Source organism: Hibiscus syriacus, unplaced genomic scaffold, assembly GCF_006381635.1.
Source record: "Hibiscus syriacus cultivar Baekdansim isolate YM2019G1 unplaced genomic scaffold, ASM638163v2 tig00111402_pilon, whole genome shotgun sequence".
Lineage (NCBI taxonomy): Eukaryota > Viridiplantae > Streptophyta > Magnoliopsida > Malvales > Malvaceae > Hibiscus > Hibiscus syriacus.
Genome location: NW_024063082.1, coordinates 7659170 through 7686527, shown reverse-complemented (window position 1 = coordinate 7686527; position 27358 = coordinate 7659170). Strand labels below are relative to the sequence as shown.

General features: G+C 35.8%; 1 protein-coding gene and 2 pseudogenes across 1 annotated transcript; 2 read left to right on the top strand and 1 right to left on the bottom strand.

The window, feature by feature from the left end:
• Nucleotides 1–4867: 4867 nt before the first annotated feature.
• LOC120161571 lies at nucleotides 4868–26886 on the top strand (annotated as a pseudogene).
• LOC120161570 lies at nucleotides 11211–18024 on the top strand (annotated as a pseudogene).
• On the bottom strand, nucleotides 20823–22148 carry LOC120161511. Its single transcript, XM_039171735.1, has one exon. It carries the CDS (start codon nucleotides 22146–22148, stop codon nucleotides 20823–20825), a length of 1326 nt encoding a protein of 441 aa, XP_039027666.1.
• Nucleotides 26887–27358: the final 472 nt, after the last annotated feature.

Below are 27358 nucleotides of genomic sequence, written 5' to 3'. Positions count from 1 at the left end.
GCATAAATTAAGCTTTCTATTTGTGATAACATCTCATACCCATTCAATTGCTTATTCTTCTTATGCTCCACAAATTTAAAATTTTTCAAGGGATACTTTCCTAGAGATCCACATGACTCAACCCAAATGCGTTTCTTATTATAAGAATCTAATATTTTAATCTGCATTAAAATAGAAGAAGTTATGCACCAAAAAAATTATGCATTATAATTTACATAATGTCCTTTCATACAGACATACATACCAATCTCTTAGCATCCTTCACTCTCTGTTTAGCTGCTTCAGTTGTAAACATACTATCATATATTGTTACAACATGATCTACCATATCCAACACCAACAGATACCAATGTGAATTATGGTAGTTTATTGTGATCATTATCTGCAACAAATTTCACACCCAATTTGACAAAATTCAACATTCTATATCCGAAAACATCATTTGCAATTGGTATGGTGTCTTACCTTCTCACAGTCGGTGAATTTCACATAGTTATCCAATATGACACCCCAGAAGGTAGAAATATTCTCAACACTTTCTTTGTTGTTGGCTTCCAACGCCTGTTGCTGTAATTACGCAACAAACATTATTAATTTACCGTCTATAACACTACTTTTCAATATTTATTAATTTAACTCACCACTAAGAGGTATGGAAGGTAGCCAATCCTCCGGTGTGACTTTTGAGAATCGTAGCATATGGTCCAGGCGAGCAAATCGATAACCTAACAAAATTAATTACACAATCAGAACATATTCAATAAGTTTTATTTATTTTCTACTTTCTACTTACCACACCGCCAACCCATTCCGTAGGCTTCAACGTTGCAACGTCGTATACAGTAGCGAATTGATTTCCCATTGATATTACAGAATATCTGTATGAATCATTAGGATTAATATCTTGTCATGAAATATTTAAATATCACTCACAAAACAATATATTTCACTTACCCCGATTCTAACTCGCTATTCCATAAATAATCACAAATTGCAGCTTCGATGTCATCAATTCCGGTTGGAATATCCGCTTTTTCAACCTACAATTTTGCATACAAATTTTTGTCACAACAACATAATAAAAATCAAATTAAGTATTCTTTTATTAAACTTACCTTCTGCTTCTTCTTCTGGGGTGCAGGACATTCCGAATCCAAAACTATTGCTATAACACTCTCCGGTGTATACATGACATCGACTTCCTTCCTCCTCATTTCTTCCATCTCTTCTTCTTCCTCCTCCCCCTTTTCTTCTTCATATCTTTTCAGTTCATCGTACTTTTTTTCTACATAGCTCTTCATATCTTTTATTTCACCCTTCAATTGAGCTCCTTCATCCGAGTATTTATCAACCACCCCTTCACCCCCGTAAGTTCACTCCTCAAATCAACAACCTCATTCACCACTCCCTCAAATTTTTCTCCCGTCACCATCTTAATATCACCCCTTAACACCCCAACTTCTTTCACCACTTCACCCCTCAACACCTCTACTTCTTTCACCACTCCATCTATTTTTCCTTCCACTACCCCCTTATTCCTCTCGAGTGTATCTTCGACTCTCTCGAGTTTCTCTACGACTTGATCAAGTTTCTCTTCGACTCTTGATTGTCTTTGCATGATTTCAAATTGGATTTTTTGATATCAGCCAATTCAGACATCAAAATGTCGAAGTTACTCTGTTTTGCTTCACCGTCGTCCCACTCACCTTCATCCCCCAATACAACCATCCCTCCTTTCTTCTCCTCTGCCTCCACTGCCTCCTCTACATCCTTGCCAATAACCTTCAAAAAATTAAATTACAATATTAAGACATTGATTATATTCTTAATATTATTTAATTACATTTATTACCATTTCTTGCTTCTTCTCTCTATCCAACTTCAACTTCACCATCACTCTAACCACCTCTTCCTTCCCCCATGCACGGATGCGTGCCACTCCGGTTCTTTCATAAGCCGGCACTGCCTCACAGCCCGACCAAAAATCGAACAGTGCAACCTGCATTTATAATAAAATTTATATTTTTATATAAAAACACAAAAAAGTGATTCAACTCATTTACCTCTAAAATTGTTATGCACCCTTTGAGGTATCTCTGGCTGCCCTTTTTAAAGGTGATTATTGATTCAATCAATCTCGAATGGATATTCAGCCCAATTGAATTCACCCTTCAAGCCTTCATCGCAAATGAGCTTCATATATTCCTTGTTCGTTGACGTATCACCCGTTGGACAAAGAAATATCCCGACAAGGTACAATAGAACTCGGGCCTTCAGCTCATCCCCCAAGTAAGATCCACTTTTGATATCCTCTTCAACTTCAGTATATGTCACCTTATGATTCAAACCATATTTGGAGGCAAGTGCTTTCCAGTTCTTACTCCTACAGACTTCTATAACACTTTTGCCTTTGTTTTGTACCCCCAATACGGCTGCAGCAGTCGATACCCCCAGAGGGAATGAATAATCACCATACTTAGCCATACATTGACTGACGTCAAATTGTGCCATCAACGATCGACACAATTCCCTCCGAATAGGTCGATCCCTTACTCCGATCAACGATCCAAAACCTATTTCTCCCAGCACATTCAACTGACCCTTCTCCTTAAGGTGTTTAATTAATAAATTCACCCTTTTAATGCTGCACCTTGTCGACACTTCCTACATTTTTTAACAATATATAATGTTATAGTTCTTATATATTTTGTATCAACGTATTTACAAGTTTAATGAATACCTTATTTTCATGTGCTTTCCTCCGTTCTTTGTATTCTTTACTATCATTCCTTGACTGTGTGATGTAAGGTTCCTTTTCAGCATCACTCATTGAATTCCATTTGGACCTCACATCTTTTTCACCTAATATTAAACATAAACGTTTCTTAATCAATACATTAACACTAAATACTAATACTACTCAATGTCAATTTCATTTTACATACCGAACTGCTCTGTGTGCCATCTCCCTTCATCCTTTTGCATTCGGCCATACTGTTAACATTTAAAATTTGTAATCAATTTAAAGTTTATCGATACTTTAATCCAATTACCATTTCAACAATAATAACAAAAAGACATTGATACTTACTAGAAGTACATATATCCACCCTTTGGTTGCTTTCGAGTCTCGGCCTCAATTTCAAAGTCATCTGCTCCACCAACAATTTTCCAACCCATTGACTCCATTTTTCCTTCATATATCAGTTTACGCAAATCAAATTATTTTGTTACATACACTTTTCAATATACAAATATAGATAACTACTCTTGTGGTAAAACAGTTTTCTTCAAAAGAATTTGAATGGCCACACCAAAATGTGTCGGCACATTTATACAACCTATAATATCATTTTCTACCTATAATATTTAATAAAAGTATCGACATTTATATTTTTCCTTGAATATCTATTTCTACCTGCAATCGGTCCCAAATGCTTCCTTACTCCAAAACCCCAAACAACACATAAAAAACCCTATCGCGATTACTGTAATAATAAAAAATTAGGGTTTCGACAACATACTTTTCGATTCGACTGCAGCAACAAACAAACAAACTTCGCTTTAGAAACGCCTTCTGAAATGCAGCAACAATTACTCTTCGATTTCAAAAACTCGTCCGTTCTATCTTTTTTCAGAGGATATTTAGCTATGACCTTTATATTTTCATCGGATATGTTATTTATATTTAATCGATACAAATACAAAAGTGTCGATACTTTTATGTCATGTGTCGATACTTTCGAAAGGATAATTACCTATTTCTTTGAAAGTGTCGATAATTTATTACACGTACTTACGAAAGTGTCGACACTTTCAATATATCCGGTATCATTTTACCGGTTTTATCATTTTGTTACCGGTTTTATCATATTTTTACCTGTTATATCGTTGTGGATCGATATATTTTTTTAAAGTATCGACACATTATAGGCGCTATAACTGCTTCTCTTTTAAATTCACAAAGTGTCGATCCTTATATAACGTATCGACACTTTTAAATTTACCGGTTTTATCATTTTGTTACCGGTTTTATCATATTTTTACCTGGTATATCGTTTTGGATCGATATATTTTTTAAAAGTATCGACACTTTTTAGGATTTAAAACTGCTTTTAAAGTTATGTAATTTATGTTTCAATTTATTTAATAGTGTTTCATGTTTTCCACCTACAATATTAATTTAATAATTTAATTTACACAAAATTATATTTGATTGTTTTGATATTTTATAAAATATTATTTAGAATTTAAATTTAACAATATTAACCAAATATAATAATAAATATGTTTTCAACAGTGAAATAAGTATGGACACTTTTATAAAAATGATATATACTTTTTTGAAAGTTATGTAATTTATGTTTCAATTTTTTTAATAGTGTTTCATGTTTTCCACCTACAATATTAATTTAATAATTTCATTTACACAAAAAATTATTTGATTGTTTTAATATTTTATAAAATATTATTTAGATTTTAAATTTAACAATATTAACTAAAGATAATAATAAATATATTTTCACAGTGAAATAAGTATGGACACTTTTATAAAATGGATAGATAATTTACAATATAACAGGTAAAAATATGACAAAACCAGATTCATTATGACAAAACCGGTAAAATTTACTTGATATGTTAAATGTATGGACACTTTTATAAAAAGGATAGATACTTACCGATAACCAAAGTTTAACGGTTACCAAATTTTTTAATAGTTTTTTATATTTTCTACCTAAAACATTATTAGTTGTCAACATAATAGGTACCGCTAAACCGAATTTATTAAATACATTTTAATGTATCCGGTAATGCTGTATATTAACCGTATATTAACCCGCCTTTCCTGAGACAATCCCGTGAATTACCCGTCGGCTCTTTCTCATATCTTTCTTCACACATTCCGAAATTTCGTCCGGAATCAAAACACCAAAATATCTTCTTCTTTCTTTTCGACTATTCAATCAGCCAAAACCCATGTCTAACCAAGCTGAATCGTCCGACTCGTTAGTGCCCAGATCTCTTTTCCCCTTTGTCTTTGATGGGTTTCTTTTTGATTTCTCTATTCTGATTGTGATTTTGTGTTTTCAGTAAGGGGGGTAAGAAGGATTTCAGTACTGCGATTTTGGAAAGAAAGAAGGCAGCGAACCGACTTGTTGTCGATGAGGCACTCAACGACGATAACTCCCGTTGTTGCCCTTCACCCTGATACCATGGAGAAGCTTCAGATATTTCGCGGTGACACTATTCTGATCAATGTTTCTACTTTAAATTCGGATTTTATATAATGTTCTCTCTTTTTATTGGTTTTAAGTATTGATTAATGGCTATCTGCTCTATGTTTAGCTGTTCATGTGTTTTAGGATTTAATTCTCACTTTTTTGTTTAAAATTTTAGGTTTTATTAACGGGAATTCCTGCGTTTTTATGATGTTTTGTCTTGGGCTTCAATTGGGTCTCCTGTGTTAGGCTGGATGTATGAAGTTGTTGCATGCTTAATTGGTATTTGCTTATGTTAACTGTTAGTTGATTAGGGTTTAATTCTCACTTTTTTTGTTTGAAATTTGGGGTTGAATCTCTTTTGGTAGAATGGATGTATGATGGAAGCTATTCTATGCATAATTGTACTTGCTTATCTTATGCTTAATAATGGGTATTCACTTATGCTTTAATTCTCACCTTTTTGTTTGAAATTTGAGGGGGTTCTATTTGATGGGTTTGCCTGCTTTTTTTCATGTTCTGTATTGGTCTTCGTTTGGGATCTCTTTTATGGTAAGATAGGATGCATGGTTTTGTTGCTGAGGGTCAATATCATTTCTCTATTTTATGTTATTTAACGAGGTTAATTTGTTAAGCCTTCCATCAAAGGTTGAATCTTTACTGTGGAATGTGGATTATTGATTTAGAGGGCATTGTGTTATCCAAGCTTGCTTGAACATGAGTGTTATTCACTAGCTACGAATTTGAAATGGTTTATGTGGATTTCAATTTTATGTCTTAATGCTGTCTTTTGCATTATCTTTTGGTCTGCAGGGTAAGAAGAGAAAGGACACCATCTGTATTGCTCTTGTGGATTACACATGTGAAGAGCCAAAGATCAGGATGAATAAGGTTGTCAGGTCAAACTTGAGGGTTAGGCTTGGTGATGTCATCTCTGTGCACCAGTGTCCAGATGTTAAGTATGGGAAACGTGTGCATATCTTGCCTGTGGATGACACAATTGAAGGGGTTACTGGAAATCTCTTTGATGCTTACCTGAAACGTGAGTTTATTGCTGATATTCTATTTCCAAGTTATGATCATTTCTTTGTAGTGTTTAGGTTGGTTATTAGGCAGGTAAAGATTAACCAATCATAAGGCTCATTAATTGATAGAAAATATAAAATGATTCTCATTAACATAATTGAGGACTGGAATATTTAATGTTGGACTAATGATAATATTGTCTTGAAATGCTGACTGATGATTGTGGATTTACAGCTTACTTTCTGGAATCATACTGTCCAGTAAGGAAGGGTGATATGTTCCTTGTCAGAGGTGGAATGAGAAGTGTAGAATTCAAGGTTATTGAGACTGATCCTCCCGAGTACTGTGTTGTTGCACCAGACACAGAGATATTCTGTGAGGGAGAGCCTATCAGGAGGGAGGATGAGGATAGGTTAGATGAGGTAGGTTATGATGATGTTGGTGGAGTGAGAAAACAGATGGCTCAGATTAGGGAATTAGTGGAGCTTCCATTGAGGCATCCACAGCTCTTCAAATCAATAGGTGTGAAGCCGCCAAAAGGAATTTTGCTTTATGGACCTCCTGGGTCTGGAAAGACTCTGATTGCTCGTGCTGTTGCGAATGAGACTGGCACTTTTTTCTTTTGCATCAATGGTCCGGAGATCATGTCAAAATTGGCTGGAGAAAGTGAAAGCAATCTGAGGAAAGCATTTGAGGAAGCAGAGAAGAATGCACCATCTATTATATTCATTGATGAAATTGACTCGATTGCTCCCAAGCGAGAGAAGACCCATGGTGAAGTTGAGAGGAGGATTGTCTCTCAGCTGTTGACATTGATGGATGGGCTTAAATCCCGTGCACATGTTATTGTGATTGGGGCCACAAATCGTCCCAATAGCATTGATCCAGCTCTCAGAAGGTTTGGAAGATTTGATAGGGAGATTGATATTGGTGTCCCTGATGAAGTTGGTCGTCTTGAGGTGCTTCGTATTCACACAAAGAACATGAAGTTGGCTGAAGAGGTATGTCAAAAACTAAGCATTTATGTCGTTCCCTTAAAAATCCTGTACCCTTTTCTTCACCTGAAAGAATGAAATACTGAATATACTATATTTCCCGACATAATGCACAGGTTGATTTAGAAAGAATTGCCAAGGACACCCATGGTTATGTTGGTGCTGATCTAGCAGCCCTCTGTACCGAAGCAGCATTACAATGCATCAGAGAAAAGATGGATGTGATTGACTTAGAAGACGAGTCAATAGATGCAGAGATACTCAACTCTATGGCAGTCACAAATGATCACTTCCAGACTGCTCTTGGAACAAGCAATCCATCAGCCCTGCGTGAAACTGTCAGTATATCCAAGATTCTTATATTGCGATACCACATTCTTTGCTGATTATTATATCATGGGTCAGTTCTGTTTCTGACGATTCTTTTCTTACATTCTCTCAGGTTGTTGAAGTGCCCAATGTCAGCTGGGAAGATATTGGAGGCCTTGAGAATGTTAAAAGGGAGCTTCAAGAGGTAATCTCCAAATTGGCATTTGTTACTTGTATGTTTCTCATAAAAAAAACTGGACCAACTTGTTACATTGGTGTGCAGACTGTTCAATATCCAGTGGAACATCCTGAGAAGTTCGAGAAGTTCGGGATGTCCCCCTCAAAGGGAGTTCTATTCTATGGCCCTCCAGGATGCGGTAAAACACTTTTGGCCAAAGCTATTGCCAATGAGTGCCAGGCAAACTTCATTAGCGTCAAGGGTCCAGAGTTACTTACAATGTGGTTTGGAGAGAGTGAGGCTAATGTCCGTGAAATTTTTGACAAGGCACGTCAGTCTGCACCTTGTGTCCTCTTCTTTGATGAACTTGACTCGATTGCTACCCAGGTATGCTGAAGGCCTTCAAATTCTATCTTCACAGACCCAACTCTCAATACATGTATTGTTTCTGGCAAGGAAAACATGCTCGTCTTTGTACCCAGGTGGGGTTGTTTTTCCTGCTGTCGTATATTGCTCACATTTGTTATATATTTCAGAGAGGAAGCAGTGTAGGTGATGCAGGGGGTGCAGCTGATAGGGTTTTGAACCAGCTTCTTACCGAGATGGATGGCATGTCTGCAAAGAAAACAGTTTTCATCATAGGAGCTACAAACCGACCTGACATTATAGATCCAGCACTTCTGCGTCCAGGTCGTCTTGATCAATTGATCTATATTCCTCTCCCTGATGAGGATTCGCGCTATCAGATCTTCAAGGCTTGTCTGAGGAAATCACCACTGGCAAAAGAAGTAGACCTTAGAGCTCTTGCCAAATATACTCAAGGCTTTAGTGGGGCAGATATTACTGAAATTTGTCAGCGTGCATGCAAGTACGCTATTAGAGAAAACATTGAAAAGGTATTGTAATAACTGCTTTCTATCGCATTAAACTTATTGTATGTGTATGTTTTTCCTTGATGTTTGGAACTGTAAGACGAGATTATATTTGTTAATCTTTTCAGGATATTGAGAGAGAAAGGAGGAGGGCAGAGAACCCTGAAGCCATGGAAGAAGATGTGGAAGATGAAGTTGCGGAAATCAAGGCTGCACATTTTGAGGAATCAATGAAGTTTGCTCGTAGGAGTGTGAGTGATGCTGATATCCGCAAGTACAAGGCATTTGCGCAAACATTGCAGCAGTCAAGGGGATTTGGAAGTGAATTCAGATTTGCTGAAACTGGTTCACGGGCTCCAGCATCTGATCCCTTTACAGCTTCTGCAGGCGGAGCTGATGAAGATGACCTTTACAGTTAAATTGCCGTATCATCTGTGTTTGCGTAATTTACGGTGACAGTTTTATCTTTCATGTGTGTGTGTTGTTTTTAAAGTAGACTATTATGTGAGTTGAGCCCGACTCTGAAAAACTTCTTTTGTTATTTTTGAATTCTTTTAGTTCCTGCAAGATTTAAATGCAGTTTAGTCTTTTTCATTATTAGATAAACATTCAACCACTTCTAAATCGTATCTGTCGTCAGTCTTCTCCATTCTCTCTCTTATTTTGTGTTGATCAAAGTTTAAAATCCCACCGATATCGGAATATTTCAAGGGGAAAGGAAAAGAATGCTTACTGAATTAAGCTTAAAATATTTAACATATATTTATATATAATATAATTAGTTTTTTTTATATGCGTATGGATGTAAATTTAAATCCATAAAATCAGAATATTTAAGTCGAACCAAAATAAGATAGACACTTTTAAAAAATTAAATAAATTTGATCAAACCGAGCCAATTTCGTACTAGAGTTAAAATTACACATAGATATGTTAGAATATAATACCAATTATTAGAGTTTCGATCGACTATTTAAACGATCCGTCAACATATATAAATTTATTCCTTCATCCATTTTATGAATATACGATGATCTAGTGTCCGTTTGTATCACTGGAAATATTTTTTGAAAAATTAGCTGACCCTTATTCTCATATGTAATGGGGTAAAGGGGAGGTAGGATAGTAAGTTGACCCCAACGCCAGGTTGAGAACAGCTTCCGTAGGAGACCTCCGAATTATGAAATGCCCTCCGTGGGACTCGATCCCACAACCCCAAGGTTAAAAATGAATTACATTTTCTGGAAAATATTTTCTAAAAAATTATTTTACGATGTTTGGAAGATGTTGTGTAAACCATTTTTTACTAGTGGATAAATTTTCTAGAAATTATTTATTACAAATATGAAATATAATAAATAATATTATTTATTATAAAAATATTAGAATAATTTATTTAATATTATTTATGCCAATATTATTTCTATAATTTTATAAATAAAAATATTAAGACTAGTATATTCTTTTAAAATAAAAATATTATAAATTATATTAAATATCTATTAAAATAAAAATATTATATTATATTTTTAAAATTATTAATAAATATATTTTATGACTTTTTATTAAAATATTATTAGACTATTATATTAATATTAAATACATAAATTATATTATTCACTCTTAATAATTCAATAATATTAATTTTAAGAATTTAATAAATAATATAACTTTTATTAATAATTTATTTTATATTATTAAAATAAAAATATAATAGTATCATAATTATTATAATATAATTGAGTATATTATTGTAATAATATTATTATATTATATTATTAAAAATATTAATAAATATATTTTAAATGTGTCAATAATTAATATTTTTATTAAAATGATACTAAAATATCATATTAATATTAAATACATAAAATAATATTATTTTGAGTATTTATGATTTGAAGTGACAAATTTGAAAAATGACTTACGGAAAATCAACTGTAAATCATTTTCCAAAAAATGTAAAGGAAATTTTGTTGACCATAAAAATATTTTACATTGAACAATATGTTTTCCTCCAACCAAACACTGCATAATGAAGAAAACGTTTTCCGAAAAATGTTTTGCGTGAAACAAACACACCCTATTCTATAAATATATTCATTTTAATGATAATCAACAACAAAAGATATAAATGTCAATTTATTCATAGAATAGTAAGATATTTATGAATTAATTTAAGTTTTAGAATATAATTTTATTTTCATCGACATTGCGTTAAGCAAATTAAGTGTTTGATACAAGTTGTAAATGAAATTATGAAATGTTACGGAAATTTAGGAGCAGTTAGTTATTTGACTTGCGGTACATGCACAGGAATCATAACGGTAGAGCAAAGTTCCCACCTTCAATGTAGCCACTCATTTCTCCCCGCCATTTCTTTCCATCCCAAAACCAAGGTCCTCCTTTCACCCAAACACACGTTCACTCCACCCTTTTGAGCAAAATTCCATCGATTTCTCTCAAGGGTCTCACTCGAAGGCTATCCAATTCTTCCCCTATTGTCAGTCTTCATTCTTGTTCTGCTGATTTTCAACCATTTCTATTTGAAATATCTTTTTTTTTTTTTGTGGAAGTGTATTATTTTTCTTTTGGTTTTTGGGTCCATGAATGTTCATGGTCTTGTTTCAAACAAGGATAAAAAAACTCAAGACCATGATGTTTTAAAAGATATTATCTACCTCTGACAATGCCATGGTTCATTCACACAACTCAATTATAGTTGGTTGTTTTAAGTTTTTCAATATAGGATTTGTGATTTGTAGAGTTTCGTCTGTTGATCAACATGAGAGGAGTTATTAGGCCTCATCTTTTGCTTTTTCTTATTGTCTTTATAAGTTTCTTTCCTTTTTTCAAAGTCTGTGGATGGGGATGAATACAGTGAGACACAAAACCCCGCCATCCTTCTGAGAGAAACAAAACTCATCCACAGCGAGATTTCAAATATTACTAATTTCTTAATCAAAGATATCGGTAGCGATTTGAGCTTCTGCTGTTCTGCATAAAGAATATATAAGTTATTCTACGATTTTACTGTTGTTTTGTCTCTGTATCATGTTTCCCATTATTCTTTTTTCCCCCATGAAGGACTTTTTTTCTTTTCTTTCATTGGTGAATTAGTGCTTATGCCTTCTTTATTTTCAGGAAAGAAGATTTGAATGGGGCATTTAATTTTACAAAAAATATTGATTTCATTACTACTTGTATCAAGAAAACATAAGGTATGAAGCTTTATACGGGAGAAATGCTATATTTTCTTGAACTTGCGACATTATGATGGTTCGTATCACCATATGCTTGGTTTTTTGCCAACTAAAATATTGTAATAAATTAATAATTTCCATGATTCAAGTCTCTTTTTCAACTCTTTACTATTTTGAAGGCTTATAAATGGGCCATAAACTTTATAGGTACTTGGACAGAGTAATCTGATAGCCATAATTACCATGTTTCAAGTTTTCGGCTTGGCTTTTTCTTTTTCCATCTTTGCAACGTATTGTCGCATTTGTTACCTTTGGAGCTGATGATGAATTATGATTTTAACAGGAGATGTCACCCTGAGACTATGTACAGCAGCAGAAATAAAATTTTACTTCTATAGCTTATTTTTGAAGGGGGGCAGAACCGGTCATGTAAAAGTTAATAAAAACTGCAATTTGAAATCTTGGGTTTCCGGATGTGAACCAGTGGGGTTGTTTTGCAAACCCAGACCAGAAGTTTGAACTAAAAGATGAAAATAGCATGCCTTCCAGGACCACAGACTGTCAACCTTGTTGTGAAGGATTCTTTTGCCCTAGGGGTCTTGCTTGCATGATACGTAAGTACTCAACACAGCCCTTTGATTTCAACTTGTACAATGTTATTTTGTGATGAAGCTAATAAAGACTCATGAAATAAAAAAAAAAACTGGAATTATTGATTGATTGAAGTGGAACTAAATGAACATTTATTGTCTTTTTCATGTTAATGCAAAATGATGCATCTTGCCCTTTAGGTTCTTATTGTCCGCTTGCAACGCTGAATAAATCAACAGGAATTCGTGACCCGTAAGTTCATACTTCTTTTCTTATACTCTTACATGATCTTATCATGAACGTTAGGCGTAATATTTATTGGTCCTGAAATTTTGCAGATATAATTACCAAATTCCTCCTGGAATGTCAAATCAAAGTTGCGGTACTGCAGATATTTGGGCCGATGTCGGAAGTAGTAATGATATTTTCTGTTCACCAGGATCGTACTGCCCTGATACCCTTAATAAAGTTTCTTGCAGTGTGGGGTATTTACTTTTATACCTGAACTCATAGCATCAATAAGTTTGTTTGCTTTCTTATTTTATTCTTTTAACAAATAGACTTCCTGGAAGTTTGCTTTGAATTTTTGTTCACAGTTTTTCCTAAACTCGCAATGTTTATAATATGCAAAAATATCAGGAAGTGCCTCTAAAGTATATTGTTTGAATCAACTTATCAAAAATTCGATATTTTCTCAGTTTTGCATAAATGTCTACATTGTTCACATAGGCTAGTTGATGAAATCCACCAAATTTGTGATATGTTTCAATATCAAAACATCAGGAAGTGCCTCTAAAGTATATTGTTTGAATCAACTTATCAAAAAGTTTTGAGGAACTTCCATGAATCAACTTATCATAGAAGTTTGAATCAACTTATCATCGACTGGAAGTGCCTCAAAAGTATATTGTTTGAATCAATTTATCAAAAACTCCGTAGCCTCAAGGTGTCTAATTTATCATTGATGTATGCAAAAATTTTCCATGCAATCTATTTGGAAATATCAAAATGTTCGAGTGTATATTTCCAGAAAGTGCTTCAAAAGTATAACCTTTGAATCATCTGATGGAAAATTTGTTGGAAATGATTTATGAACCAGAAATTTTATTTGCAATTCCATACCATTGAATATTGATCCTACCAACTTTTCTTGATCCAAGCCTCAAGGTGTCTAACTTGCAGTTGATGCATATGCAGCAAGTTTGCCCAATGTTGTCGATTCATTCAACAAAAAGTGGATATCCTTTTTTTTCAATGGGAATTTTATGAATACTCTGCAGCTTGCTTCAAATTAACTACCTGCAATCCAAATACTTCGAACCAGAATATTCACGGTTATGGAGTCATGGTTTTCGTAAGTGATTTACTAACTTGTCATTGATTACTCTTCTTGAGCTGGTTATGTTCGTCATTAAGGTAATATATAGGGTTGTTCATCAACCATGTCTGTCAAATTATGTTAATTTTACATAATTCTTTGAAGCATTCCTCATGAAGCTAATTTCCATGAAGGGTTTCATTTACATGCTTATGCAGAATTAAATCGTGTTTCCTTTTACTCTGTAATATAATCTATTTTAGCTTTGCTGTTGCACCGATTTCAGTGAGTTGACTTGTACTTTTTGTTGAATAAGTAGGTTGGACTCGGTCTTCTGCTGCGCATTATTTACAATTTCTATGATCAAGTTATTACTACTAAAGAAAGAAGACAGCTAAATTCCGAGAAGCAGCGGCAAAGCATGCGCTTGAAACTGCACAAGCTAGGGAAAGGTGGAAAGCGGCAAAAGAAGTTACGGCGAAGGGCCCGGGCTGGCAGGAGCACCTTACTAGGACATTTTCTCGAGCAAAATCACAAAAGAGAATTGAACAGCAGAAGGCATCGGGTGCAATACCACAACCGCTATCCGAGGAAGCATCTACAGGTTCAAAAGAAAAGAATAAGGAAACAGGTAACCTCACAAAGATGTTGCATTCCCTTGAAGATGATGATCCCAAGAGTAATGAGGGATTTGATGTGAGTATTGGAGGGACAAAATGTGAAAAAGAAACCTTCAAAGGGTAAAGAATTGCATACACAAAGTCAAATTTTCAAGTATGCCTATGGTAAAATTGAGAAGGAAAAAGCACAGCAGAACAAGAACTTGACCTTCTCAGGAATAATATCAATGGCTACGGATAACAATATCCGGACCAGGCCTATGATTGAGATTCAGTTTAAGGATCTAACCCTTACTTTGAAGAAGAACCACAAACATCTGCTCAGGTGTGTCACCGGGAAACTCAGTCCTGGCCGTGTATCTGCAGTTATGGGCCCATCAGGAACCGGGAAAACTACATTTCTCTCTGCTTTAACAGGGAAAACTGCTGCTGGATGCGCTGTTACTGGTCTGAATCTTGTGAATGGAAAAAACGAACCCATCCAAGCATATAGGAAAATTATTGGATATGTGCCTCAAGATGATTTAGTGCATGGGAACTTGACAGTAGAGAAGAACCTTCGATTCAGTGCAAGGTGCAGGTATGCGCTTTCAAATTTGTGATACAATCTAACAGTAGTCATCATCTCATCATGTTTTATAAATACCGCTCAGTTTTAAACATGATATCTTCCTGTAACTGGTTCTTCATTGAATTCGAAGATGCATCTTACCTCTTGTATTATTTTAAGAGACCTTTGCTCATTATAATCACAAGTTCAATAATCTTAGTTGTATTGATATTCATTGGAATTGTTAAGGTTTGATGCAGTATATGTGCTTCATGCAATTTAAATTAAAAGAAAAATGTGAAAATAAGGAAGGATTTTTTTAAAATCATGATAATCAGCACCTTTTTAGGTCAAGCAACATGGTAGACTTCCAACGGGCTACTCTGCTAATGGTCATGTTGTAAATAACCATCCATCTAGAACATAATATATTGTCTTTATGTTTGATGCTTTGCATCCTATAAGTTTCATTCTTACTGTATTATTTTGATGGATTCCGTGTCATTCTAGCCGCGGACCTGCCAAAAGCCGATAAAGTTTTGATTATTGAAAGGGTTATTGAGTCCTTGGGACTACAGGCAGTAAGGGATTCACTTGTTGGGACAGTGGAGAAGCGAGGGATCTCCGGAGGCCAGAAAAAACGTGTAAATGTTGGACTAGAGATGGTTATGGAACCTTCTTTATTGATCTTGGATGAGCCTACTACTGGTTTAGATAGTTCTTCATCACAGTTGTCCTTCGAGCTCTTCGACATGAAGCTCTTGAAGGAGTAAACATCTGCATGGCACTTCACCAACCAAGGTATGATTCTTTCTAAACCCAAAAATAAGAGAAAGACAAAATAAGCTTTCTATTGACTGAGTAGTTGGAAACCAGGTCTGGAAGGTGCTTATTTGAGTTGCTATTTCTTGTTAGTTCTCCTTTTTACAACAAATTGATTGTTTATGATATGATGTTGCATTGCTATATATGTTTCTTCTACATTAAGAGTTCCATTTGGAAGTAGTGTCAAGCTGAGCTTGTATGGAAAAGTTTAATTAAAAAAAAAGTGTATGCTTGTGTGTCTGTGTGTGGTTTATTATAGACATAAAAAATCTTCAAAGGCTGAAACTACATCAAGAAATATCTGCATTTTGGTTTTCCAATTTGTGAAGTTAATTTTTAGTTTCTTCTTATTCAGCTATGCTCTTAACCTTGTGGTCGTGGGATCAAGTCCCACTGAGGACAATTCATAACGGAAGTCTTCCACGGAAGTTGCTCTGAACCTAGCGTTGGGGCAGCCTACTACCTACCTCCCCCTTACCCCATTACATATGGGAATAGGGTCAGCTAATTTTTTTATTCAGCTATGCCTTGTTCAAGATGCTTGATGATTTAATACTTCTAGCCAAAGGTGGTCTGGTTGCATATCTTGGACCTGTGAAGAAGCTTGAAGAATACTTTTCCAGCATAGGGATCGACGTACCTGACCGTGTCAATCCTCCGGACCGCTTAATTGACATTCTGGAAGGGATTGAGAAGCCAGCAACAGTGACCCGTGAACAGCTTCCCGTCCGATGGATGCTACACAATGGCTACCCAGTACCCGTAGATATGCTCAATTTGACTGAAGGACTTTCAACACCCTCTGGTTCAAATCCAAATACTTCTGGTGGTGCTGATGGAGGACAATCATTTGTTGCAGACATGCCTGAAGATTCAAAGGGTAGTGTCGAGAAATCTAGAGACTTATCAAACAGAACAACACCGGATATATTTCGCCAGTACAAATACTTCCTTGCCATGTACAAGCCAACATCAATATTCCCATCACATGAATATTTGGCTCATAAATATTACAGTCTACTTTCCAGTTATGGAACCTTCATATGATCTAATCTCTGATTGACCAATCTTGTTCCATAACATGTCATGAGTATTTGTTATTTACCAAACACCTACTTGTAAAAAGATGGTCTCCTTGTAGATTAAACTAGATGATTTATCATATGGAAAAATTTCAGGGTTCTTAAACAGAGACTAAGAGATGGTCAGATTCAAGCCATTGATTTAATGATCCTACAACTTGCAGGAGCCTGCTTAGGAACTCTTGCAAAAGTCAAGGATGAAACACTGGATAACAACGGCTACACATTTTCAGTCATTGCCGTGTGTAAGTTGAAGCAATAAAAGCTTGGCTATAACATACTCGTGTTATCATCGTGTTTCTAACTCCAAATCACCTTCATTCGCAGCACTTTTATCGATGATTGCAGCGTTGAGATCATATTCGTTCGATAAATTACAGTACAAAAGGGAGACGGAAGCCGCGATCAGCCGTCTAGCTCATTTTCTAGCCAAAGACACAATTGATATCTTCAACGTGATTATAAAACCTGTGGCATATTTATCAATGTTCTACTTCTTCAACAATCCAAGATCAAACTTTCAAGATAACTATTTCATACTGATGTGCCTTGTTTACTGTGTCACTGGTATGGCTTACGTATTAGCCATTGCCTTTGCACCTAGTCTGGCCCAACTGGTATGTTATAAAAGCTTCATCATTACATCAACTAATGGAATATTGGCCGTTTTTCTTATTTCTTTCTTTCTGGATTATTATTTTGATTAATGGACATCCTGACTTCTTTCCTCAGTGGGCAGCGCTTGTTCCTGTTGTTTTGACTCTAGTTGCAAACCAGGGAAAAGATAGTATAGTTCAGAAATACTTTGGCAATTTTTGCTACACCAGATGGGCTCTGGAAGCTTTTGTCATTTCAAATGCTGAAAGGTTAATAATGTCTTCCATGCCTTCCAAATACTTTGACAGAGATATATATAATCTTCCAAGTATACGATCTTTCAAAAATTCTCAAATATATAATAAACTTTTGTTCTTGTTTTCTTATACAAATATTTGTATCTGATACTTATATTCGAGTTGAAAGAACATGTTTTTGAGCTTGTTTTGTTATTCAGGTACTCTGGAGCTTGGCTATTAACTCGTTGCAAATCGTTGGAAGGTGGCGGTTATAATCTCCATGACTACCCTCTTTGTTTATTTGTCCTTGTTGTCAATGGCGTTATCGCTCGCATTGTAGCTTTCATCATTCTCGTAACCAGATGAGTTTGGAGAAGAATTCAACTGTTACTCTTTTTTTTTTTTGGTATAAAAAGAAACTCGGCATTAAACAGAAAACAAGGAAGAATTCAGGACTAAAAGTTAGAGCTCGTATCCTGTTGTATTTATATTATTTGTTTGTTTCTTGATTATATATATATATATATATATATATATATATATATATATATATATATAAATTTTGATGTACTAATCATTCATTTCATGATATATATATTTTGATTTTATATTTGTTTGTTTCTTGATTCCCCTGATGTCTTTAGGAATTCATGGTGGAACTTTGATTGATTCACCATGTTTGTTCCATTCCTAATGAGATGAGTAAAAGTTTGTAACATATATATTGTAATCTATAAATTTAATTCAATTGAAAAATATTAACCTCTGTTTTCCCCTGTAAGTAAACACAGTATGATGCTAGAAGCTGGACCAGACCCCATGATGCATTGCTCACGGCATTTAAAGGTTTCCAGTTAGGGCTTGATGCAGTGGGAAAGTAGGGATTAGCAATTTTTTCCCATTTAAACATAATCACAAGGGGTATTAACAAGTAGGGACACAAGAATTTATATTAGGGTGTAAGTTTAAGAAATTATATCAGAAATTTAGGGGTATGAAATTATAAAATATCAGTGGTATGCAATTATAAAATCAATAAAAAATACAAAGAAACACGTAAAATATAAGAGAAATAAAAAATTTTAGGCTTGAACAAATAGAGTTATATTCTTCTTTGTTTATTTATTTTTGGTGTTCAAGTTTAATTCGATTTCGTTTATTTATTTTTGAACGTGTTCATGTTTATATTCATGTTCGGTTCGTGTTCTTTTACTTATTTCTAAAACTGTTCTTGTTTGTTTAGTGTATATTTAATGTTTAATAACCAACACTCTCTTTTTATCCTTTTATTTGCAAGTCAAAGAAAAATGATGAAATTATGTCATTAATCCTTAAATTCTTTGGGCTTCACAATATGATAAACAAGTTAATAAACGGGTTTATAAATGAGCCCATAAATAAATTTGTTCATGAACATAAACAAAACGAATATACTAATTTTTATTTATTTATTTATTAAATGAATATAAAAAATTATTCATATTCATTTATTTAATTTAATAAATTAACATAACGAACTTTAAACGAACGATTCACGAACAATTTATCTAACGTTATATTTATTTACACCTGGAATAACAACTAGTGGTCTTCCACTTATTTGCTGTACCCTGCACATTTTCATAGGCTTAACATAATGATTCAAACTGACATAATCTGCAGTATCTCTCGCAGATTCCCAAGTTTCCAACTTCCTTATTCAACCAAAAAAAAAGTAATCACTGTCCAATTGGACACTCGAAAACAATAATAAACAACTAAAAGAGAAACAAATAAATCAATCAACCATTGAACATTCTGCTAGCGGCAGTGATGGTATTGACATAATAAGAATACAGTAATGGTACTTGAGATTATAGAATCTCCCAATTTTTTGCTAAATATACCAATTGTCATATACTTGATTCTTGTATCGTATTCTTTGCCATTAGAATCAAATGTCTAAACTCTCTATAACGAGTTGAACAAGTACAAAAACTGATTCTTCCTAAAACACCATATCTACTACACCCACACTTGCTCAAATGACCAAAATATATTGACAAAATTTAGTGTCTTCCACATTAAGGAGGACAGAAGTAACTTGTCTAAAAATTCCAAAGCATATTAATATGCATTTGCATCTGATCATCAATAAAAAAAATGTCAATGAACACTGTCAGAAAACTTGGTACGAGCACACGCATGGATAAGGCTTATGATAAGATCATCCTTTCATATGAGAAACAAGATCTCAAAGGCCAAAAGCTTTAGATTGCCAGAAAACATGGAGGAAAGTATATTTCAAAGGGGCAATGCCCCAAAACTTCTTTTAAAATCCAAAACTAGTACCTTTGAACCTGTCCAGCTGCATTGGCAAAACAGCTGCTTCATACATGCTGCTACCCAATAGCCGAACACATTGGAATAATGGAACTCATTGAGGATAATGTTAACTGTTTAAGCGGGCCATCATCGTTAAAGTCTGTTAGATTTATTTATCTAATGTAAACCCCTTAAATATTAATGCACAAAACCAACTTATTGAACTCCACCACACTCCACAACTCGGCGACAGTTACAGGCAACTTTCTATAACCCTCTAAAATTCATCAATACAAACAGGAAATAGGTTAATTTGTTGAACTTGCCTGAAGCTAGGCAATGTTGGATGATTTTATCTCACTTGTCATCACAGCCCAAGCGAAAGCATCATTCTAACTCAGGTTTTACCTCGCTCTAATACATTAGTATATAAACTTAATCTAATATTAGGTAAAATCGTATGCCGCTCCCCAATGATCTGCCCATCACAGCATAAATACAGATGTAACAGCATACCTGCCACTCCAAAATAAGATTCGAAATATAACAGCATCAGCATCATTTGGAGCATGAGAAAAAAACCATTACTATTCTCATTGATACCATCAAGGAACAAGTACTTTGAGGCAGTAAAAAACAATTGATTGCAATAGAATATACACACAAAAAGCAATTTCAGGGGAAATATACAGAAGTAATGTATTGCCTCAAGATAAAAAGTACATGCAATGCATTGGCAGGTTTTTACACCAAACAATGGCAGTATTGCATCAGTATCACAGCAAAAGCAGGAAGACTCAACTTGTTTGAGATAGTTGTCGATATACTCAGTTTACAATCGAAAATTCTTGCAGCAAAAGTAATTCCAGCCCATTTTTTCCAACTTGAGTATCATCTAGGTCCATCAATCAAAACCTCCAATTCCCTCCTCCCATACCTTCTACCCTCTGTATTAGCTTCCCTACACCTCACTACAAAGTAGAATATCAACCAAGCAACCATGAAATACACCTCCAAAGCTGCCTGAACAACAGTGGCGAAAAGCTCCCCACCTATAATGGTCAAAACCCAAGTTGCAAAAGATCCACCTAAGATAGCTTCGTAGCACTTGATTTGTATTGCTTGGCTCAACATTGTTGACAGAAAATAGCATCCTTCTCTAATAATTTCCCTACCCGTTCTTCTCGGATCTTCAATGGCAATCCATGGAGCTAATGAGAATGCAAATAAAACTAAAGTATCTACCAAGAACCATGTAAACAGAAACCCTGAAATCTCCTTCTCGAAAACCCTAGTCCACGGAGACATGACTGAAAAAGGCATCAGCTTTAACCTGACAAAAAGCTTGAAAAAAGAGTAGTGATCCTGAATTTCTCCGAAATACCATAATCCAAGAAGCTGACTCACGGCGTCTCTTACCGCCCATTTCATTAAAATCAAACCGGTGAGCCTTTTCAAACCCATTTTTGACCCGTCCCAAAAAGCCCCCCAAAAAGAAACAAATCTTTCAATCAAAACATTAACAATTGTAACAAAAAGAACACCCAAAACCAAAGAGTAAATAGTTGTAAACCCTAGAATTACCCATCCATACGAAAACGATAATAAGCTGACGAGAAAAAATAGCGTCCCTGCATCTTGATGGCCCAACTCAAATCCATTATAAACGAACTGAAAATCCACAATCCTTTCCTCTTGTTGCTCCTCTTCATTCTTTTCATATTCAAACGACGTAGTCTTGAATTTGACTCCGGGACGAACAATTTCCGGAACCATAATCCCGTTATCCGCCACGAAATGCGAGAACCCCAATTTAGTGTCGAAGTTGGAAAGAATCACCGGCGTGCTATTGATGGCGCGGTTAGGGAAATAACCTGAAAGGTAGCGGTCCGGGTGATCATCGTCGGAAGAAAAGAAATCGTCTTCGAGAGTACCAACACGGGTGAGGTGGAGGAAAGGACGGCGCGCGGGGTGAACACGCGCGTGCGGGTGGGAAGGGTGAAGTTCGAGGCGGGAAAGAAGGGATTTGAAAGCGGGGTCTTTGTCGATAAAGGAAGTGAGGAGGAGGGAACCGGATTCAACCAAAGAACGGAAAGAGAAGAGCAGGAAAGCAAGGAAAAGGAATGTGACAGGGCGGGCGGTGAAATGCACGGCGGTTTGCTTGAGGATCTGGGATGTGGACCGGATTTGGTCGAACCGGTGGTGGTAATCGGTCATGGCAGCTTCCGGTGAGCTCAGATATTATGGGAAGTGAAGCATCGGCGTTGAAACAGATTAAATTATGAAAGGGATTTCCGTTTTTTCTGGTTTTAAATTTCTTTTGGGTTAGTTGGTAATTAAATGGAAAAGAAGTATGAGTTGGAAGATGTCTAGGCCGGGCCCAAACTTGACCTAGTTTGGTTTTTCTATATATATAAAAAAGTTTAAGGTACTTCCGGACAAAAGTAGGTTAACAATATTTTTAAAAATAAAATTTTAATAATGTAATATTAATTGATATATTTTTAAAATATTTTATAAATTTATTTTATTTATAAATAAAACTATATTATTTTATTTGGTGAAGCATCACAACGTTTTTCTCGAAAAATCACCGGTGATCGGTATATTTATCGATCTAACACCGGTCAAATTATATTTTCCAATTTAACACCCGTAGCAGTAAAGTGTGTTCTCTGTCCCGCGCTATATGTTGATTCGGCGCCACATGGGGTATAGCGCATCCCCTGTATCGCACTATACGTTGACATGGCTTACACGTGGGTATAGCGCGCCCTCTGATCCGCGCTATACGCCACGTAGGGGTATAGCGCTGCCCCTGCTCAGCGCTATACTTGGGTATGAATTATATTTAGCGCGAATCATAGTCCGCGCTACACCTTTATCTAAATAATTACATATAGCGCGGTGCAGGTACCGCGCCTTATATGATTATAAATATCACTCACTCCCCGTTAAGTTTCTCACATCTCTCTCCTCTTACTTATAAATTAATACAACAATTTCGTCAACGAGTAATAATTATGGTAATTTTCTCATATTTGATTTAGAAGTTTCTACGATTTTTCGTTATAAATTTTGTTATAATTTTTTTATTATACTTATTGTTTATTATGATAATTTGAAAAAATATTATACTAATTATTTTCAATTAATTTTTGTGTTTGTAAAATTGAAAAACATGAGCATACGTCAAAATAACATACGTCAAAATAGTTTTGCGGTACATGTAATAATATAAAATTAAATTATTTACGTTGATGTGTAAAAAATTTATTGTGTTATATTTTCGTTCATATATAATTTATTTAATCAGGTTTGTCTCAGTTTTTTTTTTTGCAGATATAATATTACCGCACTTTTAAACTCAAATAATGGCACGCCTTTCAACTATTGTTTATTATGATGGTGAAATTCGAGAAGATGAAACCGGCGTTGTTTTCGTATCAAATGAGCGTGTTAAAATATCATTCAAGAGAAACATAACTCTTGAGGAGCTGATAACGAAGATTTCGATGAAGATTCATGTTGGAAGTAGTAGAAGAATGTCGGCGTTGCAGTACAGATTTCAAACATCATTGTTGCCATTAACTTATACAACGTTTGAAATTTCGAACAATGATGATGTTCAAATGATGGTTGAAGCTCAAAGTAATTATTCAGACGTTGCTATTGAGATGTATGCATATTTTGTTTAAGTGCTTGTTGTTCGGGGTTAATCTTTAAGCTCCCACTATGGGCTGACTGAACAAGTTGACAGCCCGACTACAGTAATGTGTAATGATTTTAATGTCATAATGGGGGAGACATTCATCCGCAACTCCTTACGATATGTACCGAGATAGGTCCACGAACAATCCGTATGGCAACACCACGTCCAATTCAAGGGGAAGACATTCATCTGCAAATTTCTTTGACCATATGGAGATGCCATCGACACAACCATCTGTACAGTTTCCATTTGACACGATGGCTTCAAGCTCCAGGGGGAGGCATTCGACTGCGATCTTTTTCGATCTCAATGTCGATATGCCTTCTAGTTCAAGGGGAAGGCGTGCAAGTAGTAGGTTCTTCGACCTAAATGTGGATATCATGGAGGAACTATCATCTCCACCAGAAGAACCGCTTCGTGAGCCTGGTGCGGATGGTGCTGAGACTGGACTATTCATTCACCCAGAATCAGCGCAATTCAACTCCGATTATGATGAAGTTCCAAGAAATGTGGCACAAACTAACCCTCCTGCACACATGTATGAAGCTGATTATGGTGCAATGTACGAGCCAGAATTTGCGAATATGCCTAATCTCGGTGACTATGGATATTACTCATCAATAAATAATGATGAGTTATCTTTAGGCATGGAGTTCTCAAGCAAAGAAGAAGCGGTGATGTCTATAAAAAATTACAATATCCATAATTTTTTTCAGTCAGAGTCAACCGATCCACGACTGAAAAATATGTATGCTACTGTGCCCGACACAAAAACGGATGCAATTGGATGGTTCGCGTATCGAAAAGGAAGAGGAAAAGCAACATATGAGAACTAACAGTATACAACGGTCCTCACACATGTTGTGCTGGAGGGGTCAACCAAGATCATCCCAACTTGGAATCTGAAGTGATATGACAAGCTATCATGCCCATGGTAAAAATAAGCTCTCATATAGTTGTTGCAGTGTTGATTTCAGCTATACAATCGCAGTATGGGTACACTGTTTCCTATAAAAAAAAGCTTGGTTGGCAAAATAAAATGCCATTGTCAAACTTCATGGCGAATGGGATGCATCTTACAACGAACTTCCAGGATGATTTAGACTAGTACGGAGGTTGAATCCTGAGATAATTGTGGATTTCAAAACCTCTTATGCATACCATAATGACCGAGTTCTCCGCGATCGATGCCAATTCTACCGGGTTTTTTTGGAGTTACCCACAGTGCGTTAATGCTGCCAAATACTGCAAGCCTGTGGTCCAGATCGATGGGACTTTCTTGTATGGAAAATACAAGCAAGTTTTATTATTGGCAGTTGTCCAAGATGGCAATCGTAACATTCTTCCAATTGTTTTTGCTCTTGTCGAAGGAGAAGGTACAGATTATTGGGCTTTTTTCCTCCGAAATTTACGAGCACATGTTATCACGAGGGTAAACATCTGTGTCATTTCAGACCGCGGAGCTGGGATCAAAGCAGCAATGGAGTCTTTGGGTCCAATGTGGCAACCACCCTTTGTCCAACATAAGTATTATCTCCGACACATTGCTGCGAACTATCATGGAAGATACAAGAAGAAAGATGAGCGTCAATTAATTGTGCGCATGGGTAAGTGAAACTGATGTAGTTTGTTTTCTTTCAATCGTTTTAATTTTGCAAAGAAAGCAAGTTAGTAAGTTATACATTTTTTGATCAGGTTACGAACTACTTCCTCGAACGTTTGAATCAATGCTTCAAGATTTGCGGGCGAAGAATGAGGAAGGATACGATTACATCAGCCTCATCGATAAAGAAATGTGGACAAACATATATGATGATGAATATCGATATGGACACATGACGACCAACTTAGCAGAGGCAATCAATTCAACTTTAAAGGGTGTACGTCACTTACAAGTAACGGCTTTGGTAAAGACTATATATTTTTGTTTGGGGGCGCTTTTTACGAAGCTCGGGGGACAAGCTCAAAACTGGATGCAAGGCGGCCATGTTTATCACCCTAGATTAGTTGCAGATCTACAGAAAAAAAATTGCTGGATCAAATGGAATGTCTGTAACAAGCTTCTCTAGAAGGCATGAAATGTTTCATGTCACAGAGTTGTCGCGACCTCTTCAAGGGATTGAAGCTGTGTCGTTAAAAGTAAATCTAAGGGACAGAACGTGCGACTGCGGGTTTTTTCAAGCTCTGAAGTATCCATGCTCTCATGTGATAGCAGCTTGCTCACATACACGTCAAGACTATAACCGTTTTATGGATCACGTATACCTACTATCTGAAGTTTTTAAGGTATACGAATTTGAGTTTCCCCCATAGGTAATGAGAAAGACCCTGATGAGGTTCAAGATTGGCTTCCGATTGTACCAAACGTGAGTTTATTGAGGGAGTGTGGTCGTCCAAAATCCAATCGAATTTATTACGATATGGATATTCGAGAAAGATCTAGACAAGACAGAAGATGTGGACATTGTAGAAACCCAGGACACACTAGAAAAACATGTCCACTTCTGTTGCCATCAAGTAACAATTGATGAGGAAATGATGTATTTGTTTATCAAATAATAATTCTTGTACTTTGATTTGCATTTACTTCAAGTTAATGTCATTCGATAATCGCTAATGAAGATTAAAAAAATGAACACAATCATTAAATTTTATCAAACTAATAACAATTTGGTATTTGAATATAATTTTAAATACAACAAACTTACAATAAGAATTAAATGGTAAATGATAACCAAATTACAATAACTGATATTAAATGGTAATAAACAAAATTAACTGAAATACATTAAAAAAAAGTCTAACAAATTTAACAAAATAAAGTAAGTATTAAATGAGAAATAATAAAAAATTACAATTTAACAAAATAAAGTAAATACAAATATAATAAAAAAAATCTATCGATGCCTGCGATGCGAATGTGTTCCGCAGGGCGGTGGCTGTCGCTCTCGAGGAGGATTTCTACGTATCACTGGTTCTGACTCCTCGATGTCATCATCATCAACATCATCGTCGTCGTCGTCCTGAGCAGGTACATTAGGTTGATGAGGAGCTGATGACGATGAAGCACCTCCATAGAATAAGGACCTTGGAGGTGTATGACTGACTATCCCACCGGCCTGCGAAAACTGAGAAAACTCATAAAACCCAGACATCGCTGAGTGTGAAAACTGTACAGGAGGTGTCTGTGCTGCGGCCATAGGTGATGAGGTTGAACTCGCCAGATATCCAGCATATGAGCCCCAAGTCAGATCTGCAAACATAGACCCATAATAGCCTCCAGGAGAGGTCATCTGTGACGGTGACGATGGCGGCGGCGGGGTCATAAAACCAGTTGAAGGCGGCGGCGGTGACATCTGGTAATGGAAAGGCAGCGGCATCATATATGGCAGCGGCATCATAAATGGCTGCAGTGGCTGCTGTGAAGGTCCTGTTGGTGCAGCTGAGGATGAACCGGAAGCACCTGCTCTCCGTCCACGACTGAATGATCCGGCCAGACGAAAGTCGCTAAGATGTCGCAACCACATGCAGTGAACTAGGTTGCGCGATTTGTCTGGCATCAGCAACCCTCCTATCAACTGCAGTATGCATGCCCGTGCATACATCTTAACTTCATCCTCAAAGGCGTTTGCGCTCAACTCCCGAAAATTAGCATCTAACCAATTTAACGGTATCCTACCTCCGATAAAACTTTCCGGGACACGTCCTAGATTAT

Bases quoted from the DNA above. Each gene is read 5' to 3' on its own strand.
- LOC120161511 (XM_039171735.1), bottom strand. From the start codon at position 22,148: ATGACCGATTACCACCACCGGTTCGACCAAATCCGGTCCACATCCCAG.